The sequence below is a fragment of the Pectinophora gossypiella genome, chromosome 20, assembly GCF_024362695.1.
Source record: "Pectinophora gossypiella chromosome 20, ilPecGoss1.1, whole genome shotgun sequence".
Classification (NCBI taxonomy): domain Eukaryota; kingdom Metazoa; phylum Arthropoda; class Insecta; order Lepidoptera; family Gelechiidae; genus Pectinophora; species Pectinophora gossypiella.
The window spans coordinates 8504434-8531948 of record NC_065423.1 but is presented as its reverse complement, the minus strand read 5'-3'; the positions used below and the strand labels follow the sequence as shown (position 1 = coordinate 8531948).

Sequence of the window (27515 nt, the reverse complement as noted above, 5' to 3'; positions counted from 1 at the left end):
AATTCCTGTAATATTGTTACGTCATCAGAAAATATTTGAAGATGTTACATAATCGGCTTATACATAAATTGTTTAGATTAGATTATTTTTATTGTACACGGAAATCTTGTGTTTATTAATGTTGCTGCCGTTTAATAATTTTATCGGTTACAATTTAACGATAAGGACCTCTTATCTCCGCTAACAGACACAAATCAGGCTTTCATCCCTATTGGCGTCTTCGGGGTGAACAGCTGAACACACTTTACAGGGTGCCTAGTGACTAGTGACACCGTAACGAAAAGTGCCCGGATTTGTTACGTTTGACTGGCCACATGGTCGTTCGAGCGAGCGGCGCGTTGTCTTGTCGTGATAAATGGTTATAGAGAGCCTGTACCAACGGCTTCACATATCCTCTGAAGCACGCAATCATCTTACATTTTCGGACAATCAGGTGATTTAATCCTGCAATGTCCTTACCAAATAAAAGACGTGATTCGAAAAGTGATTTCGGCAATATCCCCATCGGGAATCAAACACGGACCTCCAGATCGTGACCCCAACGCTCTAACCACTAGACCACCGAGGCTGTTCTATTTGGTGTATACTAATTTTGTTTTACCTTTTTTCCAGCACATCAATCCGCGCGCCGATGCTGCTGCCGATGTTCCCAGCGTACTACATATTCAACTCGCTGCTCTGTCTACTGCTGGTATTACACCTGGTGTGGACCTGGCTCATCCTGCAGGTCGCCTACAAGGCAATCGCTGCTGGACAGGTAAGATAAAACGCGACTTAATGTAGATACGCACATATATTATTATTCATTGGTCTATATTCAACATCGAATTACATTCGAATTTTAGTTCATCAAAACATGAGTATAGGTAATTAAATTATTTAACACATCGCAAGTTTATGTTTAATAAGGATTATCAGAAAAAAATACAAGTGTAATAGCATTAAAAATAAATGACATTTTAGTGTGGGTATTATAAGGATTTTAATTGAATTAGAAATTTGTATTTGGAACATAATTCAAAATCAAATTTAAAATTATTTATTTTTATTTATAAATTTAAAATTTGATTTTGAATTATGTTCCAAATACAAATTTTAAATTTAATTAAACTCGTGTTTTATTCAACAAAATTTCGGAAGTGCTCCTTTTTGATGAAAACTCACAACTCATCGAGAAGAATATTAAAAGTTATAAATGTTTCTTTTTCGTATTTCAGATGGAAGGAGACATAAGGAGTTCTAGTTCGGACGTGAGCGACAGTTCGCACCAGTCCAACCACAGCACACCGAACCGCGTTAACAATAAGAAGTAAGTTACACCCAATAATTCAAGAAATTAACTCACGCCCGTAACTCCTAATGGGATGGGCAGCGGCACAAAAAATTACAGTTTTTTTTTTAATCCATCATTTGGAAAGGTCATTTGGCACACCCGGATGCAGTTTAACATGAATACTTATCACTCCTCGGGCACTCTGTACATAAAACGTAACTTTACCTTATTCAATCGCATTTTTCTTGTTACAGGGACACATAGGGTCCGGCCCCACATCTCAGAGCTAGGCGCGCGGCGCGGGCGCGCACATGATCTTCACCTTACATAGTACACTCACGGTTGTATTAACTATTTATTGCAACTAAACTTAGGTAAAACGGACTCGAAAAATTCTAGATTTTGTGAATTTTACGCCTAGATTTTGACTAGTAATTTAGTTAACAAAGATATCGATTTACCACGAGCTTATTTTGAATTATAATTAATATATAGCTGCCTAAATATGTCTTATCTGCTTGAATATTTCTTAATCTAGTTACTTAATTACTAGCAACTTGACTAAATTGCTAATCTGTGCTAATAAGACTTCGAACGTAGAGGCTTCTAATGAAGGGGGTTAGTGCAAGAGAACAATAAGCGCGGGAGAAAGCGCTTTCCAATAATTTTAAAATATTCTACATATGTTTCTGGTTGACCAATCAAAACACGCAAAGTGTAAGAAGTGCTGTGATTGGTGCTTTACTTATCAAATAAGACATCACGTGATGGCGGTTGTCATGGCAACATGCTATTCGAAAAATGCGTTCTAATGTTGGCTCTAATAAATAGATAATGTTTTTGCCATGGAAGTTTCAGCCTAAATATTTTATTTACTATTTTCACTTTATATCATAGTTTTATTAGATACTATTTGAAATTGCACTTAGCGCAAACTCAAAACTACTTAAATGAGTCAAAAATACTTAGAGAGATTCTACATATAAATTATTTGTGAATAATACCAACAAATCGCTTTATCTACTAGTACAAGTACATATTTTACCTCTAAGCTTTTCTAAAGGAATTGCAAAAAAATTGAGATTTTTAAAATAAATGCGATTTACTGCCATTATTTTGGCGCCATTGAAATGGAGATTGTAGATGGTATTTAAAATATAAAATACATTGGTTACATAAGTATAATCAACGCATTTATATATTTAAAAAAGAAGCAGATATGAAAATGATATTATTAATGTTAGAAATAAATTACAGTATTATTGTGGATGAATTTATGATGCATAAATATTTCGCGAATTTTTATGTCGATGTTTTTGAGGCGATTTATATGTGCATCAAAAATATAGTTTGCCACTAAATGAAAAATGCCTTAGGTCACAAAATTTTATGTTCATTGGGACCACATAGTTGAAATTGTTTGGTTGTTACATTATATTGTTAAAAAATATAATACATATTACCTACTTGGCTTAGAAATGGGTTTGCATTTTGAAAGTACATAAAAAGCATTTATTTATGGTTATGAAAATATCTTGTTTTTAGTATAGGTAAATAATAAGGTTAACTTTTATTTTTTGATTTTATTATTTAGGGGGCTTTTTTAAGTGACTTATGCACGTCAAGTCACGGATATCTTGTATGTGTTTTTTTTAATATCTTAATTTTTTTTATTGCACAAATATTTTAAGATTTCGAACAATATTTGTTTTTTTGCTACTGGTGTCATTTTACTACATTTATGTTTACCAGAAGTGTAAACAAACCTCTTTCTACTTGCGATCCCTATTATATCCTGCATAATTATATTAATTGTTAACTTAGTATAATCGTTATTTTACAATATATAGTGCCTAATAATGTGCGATTGATATAATGCATGTCACATTTCGTAAAATTTACAAACTTGGCTTGAAGGACGAAAAGAAATAGTAAACTGGATACGCCGTCCACGGTACTATACGATATCGCTCCCGCCGTATTGAACTGTGACTAGTCATCCATTTCTAGCTAGGTATGCACAGGCGGCATGGGTCCCATGCCGCGTGTGGCGCGATTTATACCAAGGGCCTTGTTTGACCAAAAGACGCGAACGCTATCGACGTGGTTAAACGTCGTACGACTATTGGTCGAAACCCTCGGTATAGCGCCGCGGGCGCTGATGGGGTTAAATGTTAAAGTTGTCTCACTAAATTATATAAATATTAATTTATATAAATATCAATGTTGTCTTGAATTTTGTACCGGGTGACAGCCCTTAACGCTCCCTATTGGTCCGACTAAGTAATTAATGCCATTTACGGCAAATCTACAATAAGTTACGTCAAAAAAAAAAACGTAGAAACCTAAAATGGGCCCCATCTTTATCACTGGGAATTGGAATCACTGTTGGGTCTTTAATTAGTTTCTCTGTAAGTATAAATAAGTTTGTAAAATCTATGAAATGTGATATTTCGTGTGAATGGCTTGTAGCTTAATATTCTCGTGGGCTTTATGATAATAATAATATTTTGACACTGTGGTCATGATGTGTTTGGTGCGTGCAGTATGTTTTGTGGTATGGTCAAATGATTGATAATTCTAAATAGTTTAATAACAAAATCCATATCATTCAACATAATGTACATTGTGTAATGCATATTTCTCAGATTATAGATAATATATTAATTTAATGCTAAGTTTTGTTCGAATTGGTAATGGGCGATTTTTTAACGGAAGGCGATTGGGGCAACCACCGTTCTACACGCCCTATCTACGGAGTAATGAAAATGTTTTTACTCCACCGACAAGAGCGCAGCTCTTAAATAAAGAGAGAGAGAGAGAGAGAGATTTTTTAAAATTTAACGTTTGATATTACTTAAGTGGGGTGTACGTGTGAAATTTTATCTATTTCGTTATTTTATTTTAATATTTTACAAAAGGTGCTTTTTCACAAAGAATTCCTCGATTCCCAATTCGAACATAAATAAAAAATAACGGAGTGAAAACACCCAAAGATGCTTGCTGTAGATTTAAGAATATATTTTATGTACAGGGGGTTAAAATGACCACATTGAAGCAATTCATCTAAGAAAGCATATTGCAATTTGACATTTGCGCATATATATTTGCGCAAACAAATGTCAAATAGCAATATTTCTTTCTTATATGAATTGCTTCGATGTGGCTATTTTAAACCACAGGTCTCTGATTCAGAGCCTACTGACAAATACTGGACAGCTGATATTGTAAGTGGCTTTACTTTAAAATGAGTAAGTACATTATTTACACTAAGTAGTAAGGGTCTTATCTAAAAAACATGTCTTAATAAATTGTCAATATTTTCTATACTTATGTATTATAGTGCACTTAGATAAAAATATCTTACATATAAACAATAAAAATCTGTGCTTATCTACTTTTCAAACCCTTGATAATGTTACATTTCAAACTATCCAGTATTTGTTAATAACGATGTTATATTTTGGTATTTTATAAATATAAGTTGTTGGTTAAGTTCATCTCATCACATTTGAAATGTTAGAAAATTCCATGAAAATTATTCCATTTAACGATATGACTTACGTTAAAATTGTTTAAATAATTCTTAGAATTGATTATTAATAAAAAGAAATATTATTTATGTTAGAACTTAATTCGTAAGATTGTTTCCTATCATTTTCGCCGCGGCAAAATATTATTGTTCCTAATTGTTCCCAAAGTCATGACACGGAAACATATATGATAACCTATTTTCTACCTTATAGTTTTAACTACTTAAACCCAAAGTACCAAAATTTAGAAAGGTAAAAACTCATAATATATATCACAAAATCTTTTAAGATAATTTTGTGCCTTTTTCTGTGTTTAAATAAATAGAAAACACTTAGAACATAATTATTATAATACAATAATAATTAATATATAAAAAAGCTATTTAAATATAAGTAGCCTGTCGCGCATGTTACTATAACGGTAAAAAATATCTAATATCATTTGATCTCTAGGTAGGTACTTATTTGTACTTTATTTTGAAATGAGAACAAATTATTTTTGAACACAAATAATTGCTATAGCGAGTAAAATAAACGCGCCACCTATTGGTGCTAATCGCGCGCCAAATAAGCGCACTGTCCGCCCGCCCGCTCGCTACCGCTCGCCATAGTTTTGTTGTTAATGTTGTTAATTTGTTTTTCACTGATTTATTTTACACTATTCTTTATATTTTATAGTTTAACTTCTTGAGTAAATAACTAAACAGTGCAAAGTGTTTTTATTTGAAGGACGGCTATAAAACTGGCTGCCCAACGTGTGGCCGAACATCGAGTGAAAACATTGTGTGGAACTGTATTTTCGTTGTTTTTGTGTACGATTTGGGACTTGACAAGTTTTTTTCGGGTTGATGGACACCTGTAACTTCGGCGACATCGTATTTCAGCGAAATTATAAAGGATTTCAGTGTAAAATCAGTGAAACTGCGCGTACGCGGTCATTGACTTTTCGTCAATTTTGGGTTCAAAAACTGTCGTATACAGTTTTCTTACGGACATTCAATATCAGTTAATGTTTTTGGACATTTGTATTATCATAAAACAGTGTTGTGTTGCATACATTCTACTTTTTACAAGTTTTGTTCGAACATTTTATTCGTTGCATTTCACACCGCGTGTGTTGAGAAAAAGTGCTGCCAACATAATAACTGTAGTGAACTTCCTTTTCCTATTCGGACATTTTTGACAAGTGACAGTGACAGAAAGCTGGTAGTGCCAACCTTCGAACTGTATATATCATAGACTAAACTGTCAAAGTGACGTAAAAATTCGGAGACACGTTCATAATATTTTTTACATTTTTAATTCAAATGATAATAGGATTTGGCAGAACTTTATAAAATATTTTTATGAACTTTGAAAACTTGGTAGAACTGTACAACTGATAATATTACTGATATTCTTGTGAACATTCTGACTGTAATTATGGTGGTTACGCGTTCTCGTGTTGCTAGTCCGACTGGACAAGATATGGATGCGTGTCCCGTCACGACGGCTCCTCTAGAGTCGTTGCCGGTGCCGGATGGTTCTGGTACCGCTCCAGCAGTGTCTGCCGGCATTTCTCCAGCTTCGCCTGTGTTGCCGAGTTTTGCTGCTCCTGTGATGACCTCACCACTAACATCTGCCACAACAAGGGTGTTGTGGGCGGATGAAGTCTCCAGAGAATGTATACCTCAGATGGTTCAATCGGTAGTTACGACACCTGTGGTACAGATCCCTGCTGTCTCCAACATTCCCGTCGTGTCACCAGCGCATGTACTGTCTGCGCCACACGCCGTGTATCAGCATGGTTTCCCTACTGCGCCACAGTATTCGTCGCCTTACCTGCATTACACACAAGCACAGTGTGTACCACCACTAACATCTGTTATGTCTTACCCTCAAATGGCATACCAACAGCATGGCTTTACTCATCCATCTTCAAGCTATTATGGACACCAAGCTACTAACCTGCCTAATCTATCTTTGACACCTGCGACTCCTATGATGGTTACAGATCAACAATTGATGCAGATTCTCAGTGCCGTTCGAGCGCCATCAGCATCCTCTGGTAACTTGTCACGGTGTACTGCACGATTTAATGGAACGGGTGATGTCCAGATATTCATTGATGCTGTGCTTATCTATAAAGAATGTGTTGGAGTAACTGATGACATGGCTTTGAGAGGTTTGCCTATGCTACTAACAGATTTGGCTGCTACTTGGTGGCAAGGTATAAAGCATCAAGTAGTATGCTGGCAAGAAGCTATTACCCTGCTGCAACAAACTTATGGAGCACTCCTGCCGCCCCATAAGGTGTTTCGTCGGCTGTTTAGTAAGGAACAGGGGGAGGAGCCAACGGACATATTTGTGTGTCATGCTCGGGCTCTCATTGGACAATTACCGCCTGAAACTTTGTCTGAAGAAACACAGCTGGATATGGTCTATGGCTTGTTGCATCGACGTATTAGAAAGAAAATTGGTCGTACGACATTTAAAACGTTCGCTGAGATGTTGGAACTAACCAGACGTGTGGAAGAACTGCTTGACGAGGGCCATCCTGAGAGGATCATTGAGACACTTACCTCACAGCCTTCTGTTTCTGCCGAGCCTGCTTCTTTTGTACCACTTGCTACGCCTACTTCCAACGCGCCATCTACTGCAAGAAGTAGATCCAAACCGCGCTGCTCCTACTGCAAACAATTTGGTCACCTGAAAGATGCCTGTCCGAAATTATTGAAGAATAGCAAGACTCCTGCTGCTACGAATACCGGTGCTTCGCCGCGCCCTACGCCATCCGTATCATGCTTCGGATGTGGTGCGCCCGGCGTTATACGCTCTAATTGTTCGACGTGCCGTAACTTGAAGCCGGAGCCGTCTTCGCCTTCTTCTACAACTGCGTTTCAATCTGTCGCCGCTTTAGGGAACATAACTGACTCGCGTCAGAGACCTATGATGTCTATCGTTGTATATGGTGCTGAAGGCACTGCATTATTAGACACTGGTGCTAAACACTCAGTTGCTAGTGATAGTTTGCATGCTCACTTGTTGGCGCATAGCCACGAGTTTAAGAAAGTAGGGACTAGTATTAAGCTTGCAAATGGAACTGTAAATTCTGGTGTTTTTGATGTCGCCAAGGTAGACGTGAGGGTGCGCGGACTTGTTATACCTACGCAGTTTGTTATATTGCCTGGTGCAAAGGAATCCTTGTTAGGGATGAACTTTATTAAACAGGCTGGCATGGTGCTAAATTTTAGTAACGACACTTTTACATTTTTATCAGAACCTAATCCTCAGACATACCACTTGGAGTACGAGCGCGTCGATCGTGAGCTGGTATGTTCGTCTGTCGATTCCCGAGAAGAGGAAGGTATTGTTATGTCTTTGCCCGACAGGTGCCGAGACATCTTGGAGCCAGGGGGAGTCCCCACAGCTTTTGTAAAACATCGAAATGATACAGGTAATTCTGCTGTCTATCTGACGCCTGCCCGCGAGATGCGTGCGCCTGTGGATCTGGCTTATGATATTCGTCAGGTAGTAGAAAATGAAAATTACTTACCTCAGATCACCCCGTATTTGAGTCATTTCGCTAAGGAATTGGACGAGGTGAACGCCCGTATCCAGAATGAACAGGAGCGTCGGAAGAATGCTGCTGATGTTAGTCGTCGTCCGGGACCGGAATATCGTGTAGGTGATCATGTGTTAGTGGAGTCGCATGTCCAGAGTAATGCCGCACGAGGGTTCACGACTAAATTCGCTCCTAGAAGGGAGGGTCCCTTCATAATTGGTAAAGTTATCAGTCCCACTACTTACGAACTGAAGGATAAGGAGGACCGCATTGTAGGCAAGTATCATGCCAGTGCTGTGGTTCCGTTCGTTGGAACTGATGTAGAGGTAGTTTCTAAGAAGAAACGTGGTCGACCTCGTCGTGCCAAGTCTCGCACGGGACGTGTACGAGGCTTGGAGGGGGAGACTATAGCGAGTAAAATAAACGCGCCACCTATTGGTGCTAATCGCGCGCCAAATAAGCGCACTGTCCGCCCGCCCGCTCGCTACCGCTCGCCATAGTTTTGTTGTTAATGTTGTTAATTTGTTTTTCACTGATTTATTTTACACTATTCTTTATATTTTATAGTTTAACTTCTTGAGTAAATAACTAAACAGTGCAAAGTGTTTTTATTTGAAGGACGGCTATATTGCATTATTTTTTTAATGGGACTGTTTGTTGATATATTCTTTAAGCTGTTTATTCTATTCAGAATCGAATTTAGCTGCAATTGCATTTTTTCGAAATAAATGTCTTTGAAGCTAAATTTGTTGCTATTTCTACAATATGCATTAAAATATATAACGAATGTGAGTGATTGTTGTGTACAGTATGTTGTAATTGGTACAGGATACGTTTACATCGTACGAACCAAATATGTATAATTATAAAAATTGTTTTGCTAAATATTTCTTTTTTGTATGCAATCGATACAATGAATAATAAAAAGTACATAACAACTGATTTTCTACTTTGTCTCATGCTTGCTGCATGACGCCTATCAAATTCAACTTTCCCGCTCACATCTTGCTGTATCGTTTAGAAATATTGCTTATAGTACTTTGGCTATGGATTTCAGCTATTTAATTCTAATAAATCTATATTTATTATAAGCTATCTTAAAACATTTTACACTTTATAAACTGAAAAAATCTAGTTATTTTTATTTACAGATAATTTTATGAATAATATTAATATTATTATTAATATACAAATAATAATATTAATATTATTATTAATATTATTCATAAAATTATCTGTAAATAAAAATAACTAGATTTTTTCAGTTTATAAAAAGATAGCAACTTAAGTGCATTACTTACGAACGAAACGGTTGCTGTCATAAATGACTATTCATTTATTTATCGATTCGGTATAATATGGTAGGATTATTAATATTATTCATAAAATTATCTGTAAATAAAAATAACTAGATTTTTTCAGTTTATAAAGTGTAAAATGTTTTAAGATAGCAACTTAAGTGCATTACTTACGAACGAAACGGTTGCTGTCATTTGACAGGAGATTTTTTTTATCTATGAATTTTCATAGTGGGCGATCGTCATTGAATTTTGAATTTATTGTCAATTTCGAAACCAAATGACCGCTGTTTCTGTGGTCACATAAAATCGTCTCACAGGGAATATTGTGCCAAACATGTTGCGCGCTGTTCTCGATACGTTTTGGAGCGAAAATGTGTGGTTGCCGCCGAATACAACGTGGGCCGACTTAGCTCCCGGGCCAGATAAGGAAGTGGTGTATACGGACCATAGGCACGTTTTGTACCCTATACCGTTAGCATTTGTCTTTATAGTCATCCGATACACCTTGGAAAAGTAAGTACACAAATTATAACCTAAATCCTAATCCTAATTTTGGGTGGTTGACGCCCGTTCAATTAGTTTGGAGGCAGGACCATTAACTGCTAGTTTTGCATCAGGTTAGAACATCACCTGATCTATGACTATCTAATGACTCATACTGTGTTGATATAGTTAAGCACTTGGGGCATTTGATCTAATTAGTTTATTTAAAAAAGTACCTTGTGCAATAAATGAGTGCAAACGGCGTCAAGGTCCAACAAACAATTGTTATGACTTCCTTATATCTATCTTCGGTATACGAAAGTTACGTCTAAAGATAAGTTGGAAGTTTTATTCAGTGATAAATAATATTATTCGTCAAATCATGGTATGTTAGAAAGAAATGCTAATGAAAACTTGTAATCTGTAGGTTGAAGGATTAAAGTATTAAATGCAAACAACAAATTGAAATAGCCCAGTGCCATCTTCTATCATGTGGGTTGTAAGGTGAATTACCAACCTCATCAACCCAGGTTTCAGGGTTATTATTGAGCCGCCAAAGGCCCCTGACATGGCTCATGTAACGACTACTTACTTACATCACTTTTAACTAGTGCCATGATTTTCTATAAGTTGTACCTTAAAAAATATACTTAGAAAATAAATAATGACACTTGTAACGCTTAATTTTCATGTGGAGTCTATATAAACACATAATTATGTAGTAAATATTTTTACATTGTAATAATATAAGCCTTGTAAGTTTTGATAAACAGGACACAGGTGAAAATTATTATGACCATATATATATATTAATATGGATTCTATTCAAAGCAATATAATTGCTATTAAAAATACAGTTTGCTTTTGTAAAAGAAAATGGTCATTGTTCTTTGGCACACATAACTTTTCTATTACAGTATTGATAATTTTTACATACACATTTATGACGGGCAATACAACCATAATATTATGCTTTAAACTTACATTTGTTTGTTATAAGTTAGAAGAATTCTTTGAATGTAAGATTCTGAAAAAAAAAATCTATGATTATTTTATGTCTCATAATTTGTACTTTTTAATACAAAAATCTGCATAATAGCTATGTTTCATGCAAGTTTATCATTAGTGGAAAGAAATAAACAAATAATAACCTATCCTATATATATATTTTTTTCAAATCATATTTGCATTACATATAACAGGTATGCCAACTAAGATTTCACAAATCTGGCCAACCTTCCCATTTGTCTGGCCAATTAGTTGATACTGCCTGAGGCAGATCTTTGTAGATCTATCCTAACCTCATTAGGTCCAGACTCCAGATTTCAATTTTAAACGGCATCTGGGCTTTACCACCATATCACATAAAAAAAATTCTCATCAAAATTAAAATGTTGAATTATATTATTTATTAAACTTAAAAACACCTATGCCTTAGTGGCGAAAATTACGCTAATTATTTTACTACAGAAATAAAAATTAAATGTTTATTTTATTTTTGTATTTTTTTAGGTTTTGGTTTGCACCATTCGGCAGATCATTGGGCATAAAAGATACTAGACCAAGGAAAGCACCTACCAATCCTAAGTTAGAGGCTGCATATAAGGCAAATCCAAAAGTCAAGGTAATTTTTTTTATTTAACAGAATTCTTAAGAATTTATATAGTATTAAAAATCTTAAAAATAAATCTATCTTTAATACTTCAAATAAGTCACATACTATTTGACATGTAAAATAATAATCTAAATAATCACTTTTTAACCAACTTCAAAAGAGAAGGAGGTTATCATTTCGACCTGTATGTATGTAAATATTGTTGGGCACAAAATTCGTATAATCGTTATTTGAATGAAGAAACATACCTAATAAAAGTATAGAACACATTGGTAGAAAATTAAATTCGCACTTTTTCATGTATTTATTTTTTAAAGCAATCAATTGCCCATTGTGGTTGTGGTGGGAGCTATGCTTAAATGATTACATACATACATACATAATCTCTCGCCTATTTCCCACTGGGGTAGACAGAATTCCATATAAAAAAAATCAATCATCTGAAAATGTTTACATACAATATAGCTACATCAACTGTTCTCGAAAAATGTGTAAATTACCTACATGTCAGCATGCCTAAAAATACTAAGCTGCCGTTTTCAATTCTATTTTAAATATTAAAGGTTTAAACATACGACTTCTTGCGTCCTCAAACAAGTGTGTCAAGATTAAAATGAATTGCTAATTAATGCTTATTTCACTTTATCTCTGTTGATAGTGTGGGACAACATGTTGAATAACAAACAAGTATAGGTATTGTTACGTGTTTTACGTACAGCCATATCATATATGAAATATAAGGAATATCTTCTTAATATTCAGAAAAACGTCGGTAACTGAACTTTATACTTATTTCATAATTATGTTATACACATCTACTTGTCATATATTGTTTATGAATCTCTCTCGTTATCTGTTTATCTGTGGCTTTTATTTTACACATCTGTTTATTTGTCGTATCTATTATGTATACTTTAACCCCTTGGCATACTATCTACCTTTGACTAATACTTTCATATTTTTCGTAATCCCTTAATTCATATATTTTCTTCATAATTATATTTGCTTATTTTCTTATTTATTGTAAGTAAATCCCGACACTTTTTGTTGGCACGATAGTTCAAAGTATTTATAAGCGTAACTTAGGTACTGGCAGAATATTAGTGTTGCTAAGAGTGGTATTTCTACTATCCTTCGCAACAACATGCTGAGTCAGGCCCTTTTCCCTGGCAGTGTATTTTTGATTTGTATACTTATCTTTATCTTCTCTACTATTGTACTGCACTGTTTTGGGAATAAAGTTATTCTATTCTATTCTATATACACTGGCCCCGATTCCTGTAGACACCTCCTAATTTAAGTTATACCCGTCATTTTCTTATCCGCCGAAAAGGAAAGGGTCGGATGATTGACAACTGTTAATTTTAAAATGAATGAATAACCCGGGCGAATAAAATAGGCATCTCGGTCATGTACAATCCGTTTGACGTGTGCTGTCAACGTAATTCTATCCGGTTATTGGACAATATAAAATTTTGGAAGGGGTTTTTTAAACTTCTGCCTAAAATTGACATGTGTTCCATAAATATGTCTGTCGATTACTCGTCCCTTTCCTTTTCGGCGGATTAGAAAATGACAGGTATAACTTAAAATAAATTTAGATGGTGTGTATTGGAATCAGCACTACGTAATATAACACTAGCGTCCATCCGCGACTTTTTCTGCGTATAGGTACAGAATACATAAGCTCTACGTGCATAGGTATTTTTATAAATTATAGCCAATGTGCTTATCTGACGTGTGTACGTAACACATTCGAATGCATTTCTCGGGAATGTGGGTTTCCTCACGATGTTTTCCTTCACCGCTGAGCACGTGATAAATCATTTATGATGCAAACATGAATTCGAAAAGAAATTCGACAATCATTGATTTCGGCCTATGATAGACAAAACTTTACAAGTTATTATTTGGATAAGGCTGTGCTGGTATTTTCTTGAAATATTAATAGGTTATCGATTTAATAAAGAACATTGTTTCCACCCGAAGTTACCCTTGATTAAGTATGAATGGACATTGGTTGGGAAACTATTTATAGATTTCATTTACAAAGACAGTAAATAGATAATGAATCCGAACGGTAAAGTCAATAGTTTGATGCCTCCTTTACACAATGAGAGACTTTCTAGGCGACGTTCGTCGAAAACAGTATAGATGGCGCTGTAAAGATTTTCCTTCAAAAAAATTAAAATAATAATACATTAAACATAAGTAAATAATAATAATTGACATATGCGTCTTTTATAACTAAGGGATAGGGAGATGGTTCATGTCATGATGATGACGTGAAGAATATCGTCAAATCGGACGCTGGAGCTAATAACTTCGGAAACAGCGGGCTTAGCACCGTAAGCACGCGACTGTTTCTCGCCGCGACAGAGATCATCTGTCTCTTTCTGTGCAGTACTGTGAGAGAGTGACGAGTGACGAATGTATTAATATGCCTCCCGAAGCACGGATTACATACGCCAATTTTAGGCAGAAATTTAAAAAACCCTCCCAAAGTATTATATTGGCCAATAACCCGACAGAATTCAGTTGACAGCTCACATCAATCGCATTGCATATGAGCGAGATGCCTATTTTATTCGCCCGGGTTATTCTTTCATTTTAAAATTAACAGTTGTCAATCATCCTTCTTGCCGTGCTTTTCAGCGAATAAGAAAATGACGAGTATAACTTAAAATAAAATTAGGAGGTGTCTGCAGGAATCGGGGCGAATAAATACAACACAAAACGCTGCTTTAAGAACCTGGGCGAACCTCACAAAGCAGTCAGCAAAGTTCAAAACCACAGTCTATTCATAACAGCGTATTATTCCAATATTAGCTTGTAAACTGGGTGTAACAATGTCCTATTGAAAACCAATCGTGTGTCATAGCCATGGGTTGAGGTAAATTGTGAAATTCGACGCTTCGTACGTACAATGCTATGCTTACATACATAGATATAACTTACGTCGTCGGTATTGGGATCAGCGCCGAATTTAGCGCCGGGTCTGCGGGCTCTTGGGTCCTAATTTACGTAGGTATATAAAATAGTATTTTGCAGTAGAAGGCAAGAGGGAAACCACTGCCCTCTATATTTCCTTAAAAAAAGTAGCACGGAGAATGCTACACCGACAAGAGCGTGGCTCTTAAATTAGTTGTGTGATATAAAATAGCTTGTAATGTTAGCTTAGCCTAGCCATCATCCTAGCATTAACCCGTTTTCAGGGAGCCCGCTTACCTAACCTGAAGATTTGACAGGTATTTTACAGAAGTGACTGCCTGTCTGACCTTCCAACTCACAAAGGGAAAACCAGCCCAATACAGGTTAGATCACATACCTGTGAAACGCATTTCTCAGGAAAGTAGGTTTCCTTACAACATTTTCCTTCGCCGCTGAGGACGTGATAACTATTTATGGTCCAGACATGAATTCGAAAACTAATTCTATAAAATCATTGTTGGGTCGTGCTGGGATTCGTACCTGCGACCTAACAGTGAGAGTCAAGCGTTCTTCCGACTGGGCTACCACGGATCAATAATCGCGGCAATAGATCTTCTATCGTATGGGTTGTGAGGTGAATTACCAACCTCATCAACCCCTGAGCCGCCAAAGGACCCTGACATGGCTCATGTAACGACTACTTACTTACCTCTTGAATCACTTTCTCTATTAAAAAAAAACACAACAAAATCCTTTGCGTAGTTTTAAAGATTTAAGCGTATATAGGGACAGAAAACGCGATTGTTTGAGCGATTTGTTTTATACTATATAGTGAAGATCACGTTGTGGTGGTTTTTGTAGAAGAACGTATGCTGCTTCTAGTATTTTCGCCATGCAACGCATCATAGCTCTTGAGACCAACGGTTTACCGTGCCTTTCGAACCATGGTTCATCTCACTTTCGGACAATCAGGTGATCAGCCTGCAATGTCCGAAACAAAGCAGGGTTCACAAAGTGATTTTTGTGACCAGGATTCGAACCCGTGACCTCCGAATCGTGAGCCCAACGCACAATCGCTATACCACAGAGGTCACTGGTATTCATATGGCGTCTTTCATTGGGATCAATGACGTAATCATTTATTTCCAGCTATGCGGGCTGGCGAAGCAGCTGGACATGACGGAGCGGCAGGTGGAGCGCTGGTGGCGCCTGCGCCGAAGCCAGGACAAGCCCTCCACGCTAGTCAAGTTCTGCGAGAACATGTGGAAGTCCATATTCTACGTCGTCAACTTCTCTTTTGGATTATATATCCTGTGGGATAAGGACTGGCTGTGGGACATCGATCAGTGCTACATCGGGTATCCTCATCAGGTAATTCAACATACATAGATACATAAGATCACGCCTATTTCCCGTTGGGGTAGGTTAGGTTAGGCGACCACGGAATAGCACTTACTACGCACCACTTTTGCTTCTTTCACTCTCATAAAAGATTTCAACCTACCTCCTTCCATCCTTCCCATCAAACTCAAACTCAAAAATATTTTTATTCATTAGGTAACATAGTTGTACTTTAAATCTTTAATTTTAACATAAATATATTTTTTTCGAACGTATCTTCCGCCTAAAACTACTGCAGCTTCTCACGAGCTATATATTCAAGGAAAAGTTTCTGCAAGAAAAGCCTCGGAACAGGGCCCTAGACGTTCATAAGAAAACCATAAAAATATTGAATACAATTTCAATAATTTGGGTGCTTATTCATATAAATACAAATATAATTTATTGCACATAACATACATGGACGAAAGATCAGTACAGTCTGGCGGCCTTACCTAACCGTTTTTACCCGTCCGTTTGCTTAACCTAAAGACAGGTCCGGGTTTTACAGAAGCGTCTGCCTGTCTGACCTTCCAACCACAACGGAACACCAGCCCAAATACAGTTTAGGTCACATACAATAGAAACGTATCAGTGTTTGCTTGCCGACCTGAAGATTTGACAGGTCCGATTTTACAGAAGCAATTGCCTTTTCAAAGCTAGCTCAATCACAAGTTAGGTCACATATTTCTCTTAAACACATTTCTCGGGATTATTTATGTAGGATTCCTCACGGTCACTTACTATTAATTGATAACAATCGGATGCTTACTTTCCTCATTCAGCGCGTATCGCTATCGACCCCCTAGGGTCGATTAATTCTTTCAAATATTCTTCCTCTCAGACGACGCCCTGAGCCGAGGTTCGCGCCCTCAGGCCTTTTGTCTTAAATTTTGTACCGGGTGAGAGCGCTCAGCGCTCCCCATTTGTCCGGCCAAGTAGTTAATGCCATCTGCGGCAAATCTACAACAAGCCACGGCAAAAAAGGGAGCTTACAATGTAATATTTGGATCGCTTTATTGTTTTAGTATGTAGAAACCTGTTTTCTAAACCAATAAAATTCGATAATTATTTGATTAGTAATTACGTTCCACTACAAAGCGCATGCGTTATTCCATCAAGTTCTTTAGATAGTATTGAGTAATACTTCTTTGAGAAATGGAATTTGGACGCGAAATATCTTCAACTGGTAATATTTTTAGATTCGCAGTACGCTCTCAATCTCAAGAGCAAGCTGACAAAACACTATCTCCATTAAAAAATAGTTATGTTAGTATAGTTTCTTTGTTTTTGTACCAACTTGTGCAATAATTATATACGTATTATGATATAAGTACTGTCTTCTTCTTCTATCGTGTGGGTTCCTGATGCGAACATTGTTGGAATGACTTTGTGGGACTCCTTTGTTTGGTTAGGACATTGCAGGCTGAGATTACCTGATGATTCGGAAGACATGTCAAGCCAATTGGTCGCTGAGTTCCAGCTTGTACTTACTGTAGTTTGTAGTCATTGCATGAGTCACAACATGGACCTTTGGCTGCTCAATGCTGAATAATAACCCTGACACCAGGGTAAGGTTGGTCGTCGACCACAGCCCACACGAAGACGAAGTCGTGACGTACCCCGGACACTTCATACGAGAAACCTCGTTTAATACAAACATTACAAACTGACGTTATCGTACACGCACATCTGTGTGTGTGTGTGTGTGTGTGTGTGTGTGTGTGTGTGTGTGTGTGTGTGTGTGTGTGTGTGTGACGTCTGACGCTCATACGGTTGAAGACTAAAGTAAGACCGAGGGGTGGGGGGGACCTACCTCATTCGCTATTGGGAAGCGGCGAGTTGCCTTTCTATAATGTAATATTTATTATTCCTTATTCTATGTCCCTCATCCAATTCCCAACTTATAATCTCCCGTCTCCTTCCAGGGTCTAACCAACGACGTCTGGTGGTACTACATGATATCGTCAGCGTTTTACTGGTCGCTCACCATATCCCAGTTCTGGGACGTGAAGCGCAAGGACTTCTGGCAGATGTTCGTGCATCACATCGCGACCATAGCCCTGCTGTCCTTCAGCTGGGTCTGCAACCTCCATAGGGTTGGGACCCTTGTGCTGCTGCTGCATGACTGCGCTGATATATTTGTTGAGGTAATATAAAGCTTTTGAAATGTTAATAAATACAATTTACTGTAAAACATTAACAAGTTAATGTAACGTCTTAAACCTAAAGAAAGATTTTATCTATCTATCTAAGTTTATAGACTAAAATCTGACTACGGAAAAACGCGCTCTAAAAAGTTTCCGAAGAGTGTTGTTTAGGAGATAGCCGTGGTCTTATGGCGTGGTAAACGAGTTTTTAGGAAAGATTTGCATACAACCACAGGCCTCAATATACCTAATATTCATTTTAACTTTTTTAGACAGTTGAAGATACTCTATGGTTTTGTTGTTCCCCAGTGATGCAGAGTAACTCAGCAGTGACTAACAAATATAAATGTAAACTAATAATATGAATCCGTAATAGCCTTGTTCGGAGAAAGCGTGTCCATCGAAGTGTCACAATCTCAAGCTCTATACCATTGAATTTGAGTTTCTGACTTTGAATTCATGTATATATCATAGATTTTTTTTTTGTTTTGGTTTTCCCCGAAGGGTAAGGCAAAGGGAACTATGCCCATACAGCCATGTCTGACGTATTTTTTTTCTTGATGATTAATGAAATGATGAAAGGTGATGATGATGAAACCTAAGCCCCCACCATCGGAGTAGACTCCTACTCCGAACCCCAAACGAATTAACTCAAAAGCCCGCATAAACTTTTGAATTATGAAGCGGCTTCCCGGCACGAAGCGAAAATAGGCAGATGGGTCGTTCTTCTTTTTTTTATCGACAATAAAAAGACATTTTCTCAATTTATCGGATTTAACATCTTTAAAATTATAACGGCATTAAATATTTTAAAACATCATATAAAGATGTGTCTGTAGAGGACCATTTAGAGGTTCTCTTTATCTTGGTAACATACTTTTCTTTGTAGACACATTCCAAAAAATATTGTGACAGAGTGGTCCTTTTCATCGGAGACAGCATTTTAATTTACCACTCTGTCACAGAATTTTGTGAAAAACAATCAAGCTTCTTTAAGGACTAATTGAGGAACCGATTAGTATTTTGCTTGTATTTTGAGTATAATAAGATAACTATATTTTTGGACAATGGAAACATGAAACAAAATTCTAAAACATAACTTATCAGAAGCAGAACGAAGGACAGATCATTGTCGATAAAAAAGAAGAACGACCCAGATACACTTTGTTTATTGAATACTCCAATATAATAACACTCGCGAATGTCTTCCGACTAACTTAATGCGATCATTAACCACAAAACACCACTTCGTATTAATTATTTAGATTACTCAATGAAGAAAGCAACTGTCCCGTTCCCGTTTCCCGCCGAAAAGCCTATATCATAGATAATAGGCTAGTTTCCTAATTGTCAAACCAGTTACTTTTTACCAAACGTCAAAACTCAAAATACTATGGAATTTGTATGAAAAAGCACACTGGGACTTCATAGAAAAACGTGATAAAACCTCGGACTTATTATTACGTTTTTCTTGATTAAAATTCGTAAATAAGTTAAGTAGAAAAACGAAAATGTTTTTCGTTAGTATTAGATCTGTCTTTATTTAGTAATCAGAATTTCATAATTTATCTTGAACCTAGTACGCGACCCAATTGATATCACGTGTGTTTGATACACATTAATGCGAAAAAAAAAGGTGGAAAGGAAGAATCCTAACCACTTGCGCTGTCTCTATACCCTGAAAATAGCCCAGCTCAAAGAAAAAAGGAAACATGCGATCAGCTTCTTCACTCTTTTAACCAGGCCTGGTTTTTGTTGACAGCACAAGCAATCACAGCAGTTTATTTAAAGATTATTTAAGATGTTTGCAAGAATAAAACGTATTATAGATAAAGCAGGCAAAAAACAAAGGAGAAGAGCAAAACGTCACTAGCACTGTCGGGGTTCACACACACGAAGTAAAAAGTTTTTAGTTAATTTGTAAAGTCTTTTTGGTGTGTTTCCCTTGGGTAGCTAGGCGTATTAACAGAAATAAAAAAGACAGCACAAGTGGCTCAAACAACGTGGTTTCCGGGATGTGTGCCCGGTTAATGGCAATAGGCTCGCCTCTTAGCTGGAGAGGCACATGCATGATGCTTAGTAATAAAATACGAAAATATTCATGAAAACATTATGTATGTCCATAAAAATGTATCTCTCCTTCCGAGAAACTGTGAAAGACATACAAGGAACAAAAATAAAATTGCTATCCTAAGTTCTAGGCTGCGCTTTTTTGGGGTTATGTATACGTTTTAACAATAAAATACCAGACAGTATTTTGAATTTGTCAGAAAATAAAAATGTTCATGTATAGCTTACTTTACGTAAGAAAGCTTATAAGATTAATGATTACCTAAATGATAAAAATGCCTGGTATTAATTGTGTTTCTGTAGTTATTAAATATTTATTTATTTATTTATACTTATATCTAATAGTACAACCACATCACCATTACAGGCAAGCCCAATGCGATGATGGAAAAACAAGGTACATTTAAGAAGCCAAATAAACATTCATACAAAATTAACAAAAATGAATAAAAACTATATGACAGAAAATAACAACTTTACAAACAATATCAATAAAAAAACATATACCATTAACTATTATTAAAAATTATTTAAAGTAGAATTAAGATAAATCAAAGTGGTACATAAATAACTTGTAATGTAGGCTACATTGATTTAAAAGATGTGTTGCTGTTGCACTTTCTTACCATTTCTTCTCCTCAGCCATAACACCTTGCGAAATGACGTAGATTCAAAAATGTTAAATTGACCTTCAATAAGTTTATCTAGGATAATTGCGTTGAATAAATGGTTCTGATTTTGATGCTGATACATGTTGTGCATTGCAGTCAGTGAAGGCGTCGAAGTACGCCAACTACCAGAAGCTGTGTGACGCGCTGTTCCTGATGCTGACCGTCGTGTGGATCGTGACCCGCGTCGGCATCTTCCCATTCTACGTCATTTGGAGGTGCGTACCGTTAGGATCGGCTCAGAAAAAAATACTTCCCCCCACCCCCACATGTTCGACATTTGGATTTGGAGGTGCGTACTGTTAGGATTGGCTCAGAAAAAAATACTTAAATAATTTTAAATCTCTCCTTCCAGCACATCAATCCGCGCGCCGATGCTGCTGCCGATGTTCCCAGCGTACTACATATTCAACTCGCTGCTGACTCTACTGCTGCTCTTGCACATCGTATGGACCTGGCTCATCCTGCAGATCGCGTACAGGGCGCTTAGTGCTGGACAGGTAACTATTGGGAGGGAGACAGATAGAGAGAGAAGGGAGTAGAATTCTTTGCCATCTTCTGTATTTCCGAATGCATTTAACCCGGGTGCTTTCAAGGCCAGAGTGAAGAGGCACCTTCAGGGCGAGCTCGTTTCATCTTAGCCAAGAGCAAACCCATCAAAGGTAAAAAAAAAGAAGTCACTCCTTGTACTTGCACGCCGATCTTTCGAGCACCCGGACGGCGTTGGGCCGTCTGCGGCCCTGTGAGGTCGCGCGGTATGAAGCGATAACAACTGTTTGACAGCGAGGGTATGCTGCCGCCAAAGGATGTTTCAGGGTGCCGAAGTGAATAGTACCCCGCAAGTCACAAATTGTAGTGTGACTAGGGAACTAATAACCAACGTTCGTAATCATCATCACCCTGGTTGATGAGGTTTGTATTCCACCTCACAACCCACACGATAAGAAGAATCACCCTAAGCATTATCCCGTTTTTCACAGGGTCCGCTTACCTAACCTGAAGATTTGGCAGGTCCGGTTTTTTTTACAGAAGCAACTGCCTGTCTGACCTTCCAACCCGCTAAGGGAAAACCATCCCAACACAGGTTATGTCACATACCTCCGAAAATGCAATCGGGAATGTGGGTTTGCTCACGATGTTTTCCTTCACCGCTGAGCACGTGATGATTATTTATGATCCAAACATCAACGACAATCATCGGTTTAGGCCTGTGCTGGATTCGAACCTGCGACCTCAAAGTGAGAGGCAATCGAACACCTAATGGTCGCAATCCTCATCGGTATATGAACATGTTATAATGCATTTCAGATGGACGGTGACATCAGGAGTTCCAGCTCGGAGTTGAGCGACAGTCCACAGAACTCCAACCACAGCTCGCCTACTAGACACAAGAATAAAAAGTGAGTTGATTGTCATGGCATACTAGAGTAAACTCGAGTTAAGGCTCTAGCCATAGAGGCGGCCAATCAGCTCGCGACACCAAACACTTCAGAACCATTACCGACCCCGCCGTCGTGGTCGACGATTTCCCTCATTCAGCGCTTATCACTATCGACCCACTAGAGTCGCGGTGGTATTAATATACTAATCTCAGCTTCGAGACTGCTCTCAATATCATGTCATTGTGACAGTTCTTATATAAAAACAGAGACTTGAGCATGATCTTGAGGGCAGTCTCAGCTGAGATTCGTTTATTAATACCACCCTTAATTCTTTCAAATATTCTTCCTCTCAGACGACGCCTTGACCCGAGGTTCGCGCCCAACTGGGCACCCTCAGGACTGTTATCTTCAATTTTGTACCGGGTGAGAGCCCTCAGCGCTCCCCATTTGTCCGGCCAAGTAGTTAATGCCATTTGCGGCAAATCTACAATAAGTCACGTCAAAAAAATCGAGCTTGTATTTTGTAAAGAAGAAAAGAGATGGAAATGCTTCCCCTCTCTTTTTATAGCTTCTTCTCTCGTGTGGGTTGTGCGGCTCACTGTGGCTATAACATAATATTCCAAAAATAATCCCGTTGTCCCGTTAGGGAATCGAATCCGGAACCTTTCGTTCAGAAATATCTAACAAATAGTCACCATTACTTACATTGTCTATCTCTTTCAGGGAAACATAGACTGCACGTCAAGGTCTGCTGCGCTAGACCTTGTCCTGACCTTGACCCTGTGGTCGACAGGTAAACATAATGCCCAAATTACCAACACTATTTATTCATGTATTTAATTTATACGGATACAGTTCGGGAGACGATTATACAAATACAATGGTTATAGGCTACTATATATTTTATTTTTTTAAAATGTGCGCGTCCGTTTTATCTGAATCGGAGCGAACAGGCCGCAAGGACTGTTGGCATAGAGTAGCTTCCAAATCAGTTACTTTTTACTAAACGTCATAACACGAAATTACTATGGAATTTGTATGAAAAAGCACTCTGTGACGTCATAGAAAAACGTGACAAAATCGCACTTATTATTACCGATTCCGCTCAAATAGACGCGTAGTTTTTATACCGATTCACAAAAAAATTAGGACTTACTTACGCTTAATAATGTAGTAATTCTGTTGACAGGATCATGTTTCAATTTAATTTATTTATTGTAATGAATTTGACGGATATAAAACCCGGTACCGATCAAACACTCATTTTTGAATACCGTATTTTAAATACGTTATAGAAAGGTTTGATGTGAGAGTTTTTAAACAGTGTACTAATCGGTACTGAACATTGTTTTAAGAAGCTTTATACCGGTACTCATAAGTACCGTAAACCGTATTTTAAGTTGTACTCTGTCTGCTAATTCGATGCAAAAAAGCGTTGTTTCTTTGTTTATCACCTCCATATACATTTATTTACGGTCGTGAGTGTATGTATTAACATACATACACCAGTGATGACCAGTGATGTGTCCTTCCCAGAAATGTTTCCATTTTTGAAACTTTCCCGCCATTAAAAAGGCGCAAAATCTATGTAAAAAGAGCTTTATAACCTAACCTTTAAACTTATCTTCAAAAGTCCAGAGTACAGGAAAGAACAATTTGAATCAAATGGAATTCCATAGTCTTTGCTTACCCCGGTGGGAACTAGGCGTGAGTTTATGTATACAGGTACTAAGCCTACAGTGTACAGGTAGTAGCCTTACAATTTATCTAAAAAATAGACGTTTTTTGCATCGAAACAGGAGTAAGGGTGTAGGTATTATCTTGTAGGCACGTTTTCTACTAGATTCTCTACGTTAGAACACTATTATTGGGACCACGTAGTTGGATTTAGTTGTCTTTATACATTTTCTCAAAATTCTCGGTGTATTTTTTTAATGTTTAGCGATATATGCATGGAAATTGAATAATGAATAGAAATAGTATTGATAAACGTTGATTAAAATGAAATGTTATTTGACAGTTATTTATTATGTCATTTTTTATGTCACAAATGAAATAGGACTGACTATTACATTTAAAAAGCGGGTTAATTTATGAATGTAATAACCCTGATTCCTGCAGACTCCTAATTTTATTTCATGTTAAACCTGTTTTTGTATTATCCGCCCAAAAGAAAAGGGACGAATAATCATTCGACAGCTGTTAATTTAAAATGAATGAGTGAATGAATGAATAACCCGAGCGGATCAAATAGGCATCTGCTGGTATGTAGTCCGTTTGACGTATTCTGTCAACTTAATTCTGTCGGGTTATTAGCTAATGTAAATTTTTGAGCTTTTAAATATAAACTTCCATATTCTTCCGTCTTCATCTTCCAAGTTAATAGAAACGTCACAAAAATTACATTTATGTCAGAATGTAGAATTTGATCCGGAGTCAAGCCAGATCGGTCCTGTGACTGGGTCAAAGATAAATTATAAAATGCTAATCTAGAAACAGAAGCCAGTTTAAGATGATTAAAAATATTTTTTTTCTTGGAATTATGAGCATGAGACAATTTACACTTTAACAATATTCCGTAAATACGCTTCCGTTATTATTCTTCAAATTGATAAAGTAAGTACTATGGATATTTAGTATTTTTTTTTATTCTGTCAGTCCTATTCAATTTTTGACATTTCCTACTTAATAACGCGCACTTAATGTTGCCAAATAATGAAGCGTTTCCAGTGTAGCAGCATTTAAGTCTCATTGCCAAATTTTGGCGAAACATACAGCGAGTTAGTGATACCGTAACGAAAACTTTGAGGGATGATTCAGACCATGATTTCGAGTTGAAATCAAATGGAATTTTCCGACAGGGCCGAATCATCCCCCTCAGTATTCGGTACGGTGTTACTAATACCATGTATAGAAAAAATAATTATAATTTATTTGGCCAATAGGTAAAGGTAGGTACTAGATGTTCTAGCTGTTGCTAGAGAAATACTGCCTAGGGAAAGAACCAAAATTATGTCAGAAAGAGGCTTAATCAAGAGTGGATTTTTGGTGGTAACATTGTAAAAAAATAAAATATATTTAAAACGATTAAATCTTTTCAATGTCAAACAATTTAATCGAAATTGGCGAATCTTACCGAAAAGTAGAATTTATATCTTTTTTTTTGTGAAAATTAATAAGTAAAAATAAAAATCTCACTGCTGGCAATGAGACGCAACCCAGTCCTTTTTTACGTATAGCAAATATTAAATAACTACTTATTTAATGAGATTGTATTTTACTAAATCTTCTTGTATATTTGTTTAACTAATGTTACCTATATATAATCTTTGATATGAATATAGTTATGAATATGATGTGATTAGTATTTTTGATGTTTTACAACACTATGGCGGGGTTTAGGAGCTGAATGTTGTGGTTACTTTTTTTTTTGGGAAAAAATACTATGTCAATGACTTGTTGGAAGGCCTAACGGTCTGCTAAGTAACTGCTTCTTGAAATAATAAAAAGAAAGTTATCACAAATTCAGATTTCAAAAAGTGTAGAAATTTTTGGTATTCTAGAATAGGTGCTTGTCATAAAATTACAACTTGCAATTTTAAGCATGGTAACACTAACACTAGATGACTGTGCTGCTTAATTTCGTAATTTCTAGTTTTACGAAAGTATCGAAGGACTTTGTAACTTAGTGGGAAGACATTTATAAATACTATTTCATTTGTGCAAAGTTATTTTGCACTAAGTAATTAAGTTACTTTAGGGTTTAGTGGGGTAAATGTGACGCGGCGAGCAAAACCAAGAAAAAAAATAAAAAATATTAATTCTACACTCTTAAAAAATGTAGTATACATTCAAAAATCGTACCAGCATCTATGTAATATTCGCTTTATGTAATACCACATTTGCTTCACTAAACTATGTTTAATTTAAAAATTCAGTGGCAGAAACATTTCCAAAGAGATTTCTTTCTCGTAAGTACGGGTTTTCAATTAATACATTCTTTTTAACTAATTCCAACGTGCTATCTTCTAAGTTATCATCACAAACTGTTTAAATTTTGTATTAAAATGTATTTTATTTGTGATTTTCCGTCCTACGATTGCTTCTAAAAGTCTGTTTTTTGACGAGTTGCATTTTTTTTAATGTAGATCAGGCTTTAGGGTGCGACCCCAGAGGTGGGATTGTACCTTTTTAAAATTTGGTAAATTTTCTTTAAACGTCGATTTAGGGAGTCAGCGCATATTATATTTTTTGTGTTAATAATTTTGTTTAAGCATTCTTTAATTAATTAATATCTTAATCGGAAAAAATGTATAACTTTAATTGTTTTCTTTTTTTTATCTGTTGATCTCTAGATTCTTTCTTGCATTTCTAATGGTGCTGATTCTGCCAAGTAAAACTTTATTTTATTTTAGTCTGGCAATTCTAAAAATAGTGCCGTCCTTCACTTACTACGAGTGCAAGACAGAGATGAAGCTAGTTTTAGAACTGTCAAACTACATTTAAATTAAGTTGGTGTCTGCTTGAATCAGTACGAATATTTCCATATTAACATTTTCTTTTAGTATAGTTGTATTTACGTAAGGGTTCAGTACAAACGCAGCCACTGAATTGTCTTCGTTCGAATTTGTTTTTATATTAGTATTTAGTGGCGTATCGGATGATAAATATGAATACAGTTTTGGATGGAATTACTTTTTTGTTTAGGCAAACCTCATCGCATGGCATTATTTGAATCTTGAATAGGTATTTTATTCGTTACGGAGGACAAGAGTCCTAGTACGGCTTTGATTTAGACGAAGGGCGCCATCCCACTCGCGTCAGACAGAGTACTGCAGGGAAAAAAGGCAAGAGGGAAACCATTGCTCTATTATTCCCTAAAAAGTAGCATGGAGGATGCTACACCGACAAGAGCGTGGCTTTTAAATTAGTGATGTGATGAATTTATTCCTTTTTTAAATAAAGTATGTACAGTCATGAGCAATGTAACGTACCCACTTTAGGACTCTGTCGCACTAACATATTTGACATTTAGTGAGACTTACAGTTCAATTTGTCAAAAATGTTAATGTGACATGGTGCCAAAGTGTATACATATTAATGCTCGTGACCGTACTGCATGAGTATTAATATTGTGCGAGATTAATAGTCATTAGAGAATGTTACAAAATAAAACTTGAATTAT

General features: G+C 36.6%; 2 protein-coding genes across 4 annotated transcripts in view; both read left to right on the top strand.

The window, feature by feature from the left end:
• The window catches only part of LOC126376270 (ceramide synthase 5-like), a 46271-nt gene extending 40647 nt beyond the window's left edge, over positions 1-5624 (top strand). For 2 of the 3 annotated variants that reach the window (XM_050023577.1, XM_050023579.1), the window contains 3 exons: positions 613-757; positions 1218-1309; positions 1528-5624. In XM_050023577.1, coding sequence (XP_049879534.1) covers positions 613-757; positions 1218-1309; positions 1528-1537 — 247 coding nt within the window. In that variant the 3' untranslated portion in view covers positions 1538-5624. Of the gene's footprint in view, positions 1-612; positions 758-1217; positions 1314-1527 lie in introns of those variants that run through there. The other variant, XM_050023578.1, reaches the window with a different exon arrangement.
• Positions 5625-9844: 4220 nt separating this feature from the next.
• LOC126376271 (ceramide synthase 5-like) lies at positions 9845-27515 on the top strand. Its single transcript, XM_050023580.1, has 8 exons — positions 9845-10164; positions 11647-11758; positions 15830-16051; positions 17989-18210; positions 21048-21166; positions 21304-21448; positions 22257-22348; positions 23054-27515. Exons 1-8 carry the CDS (start codon positions 9986-9988, stop codon positions 23061-23063), a joined length of 1101 nt encoding a protein of 366 aa, XP_049879537.1. The 5' UTR covers positions 9845-9985; the 3' UTR covers positions 23064-27515.

Bases quoted from the DNA above. Each gene is read 5' to 3' on its own strand.
- LOC126376271 (XM_050023580.1), top strand. From the start codon at position 9,986: ATGTTGCGCGCTGTTCTCGATACGTTTTGGAGCGAAAATGTGTGGTTG. The intron at 21,167-21,303 runs GTGCGTACCGTT...CTCTCCTTCCAG, and splicing joins CCATTCTACGTCATTTGGAG to CACATCAATCCGCGCGCCGA. The intron at 21,449-22,256 runs GTAACTATTGGG...AATGCATTTCAG, and splicing joins GGGCGCTTAGTGCTGGACAG to ATGGACGGTGACATCAGGAG.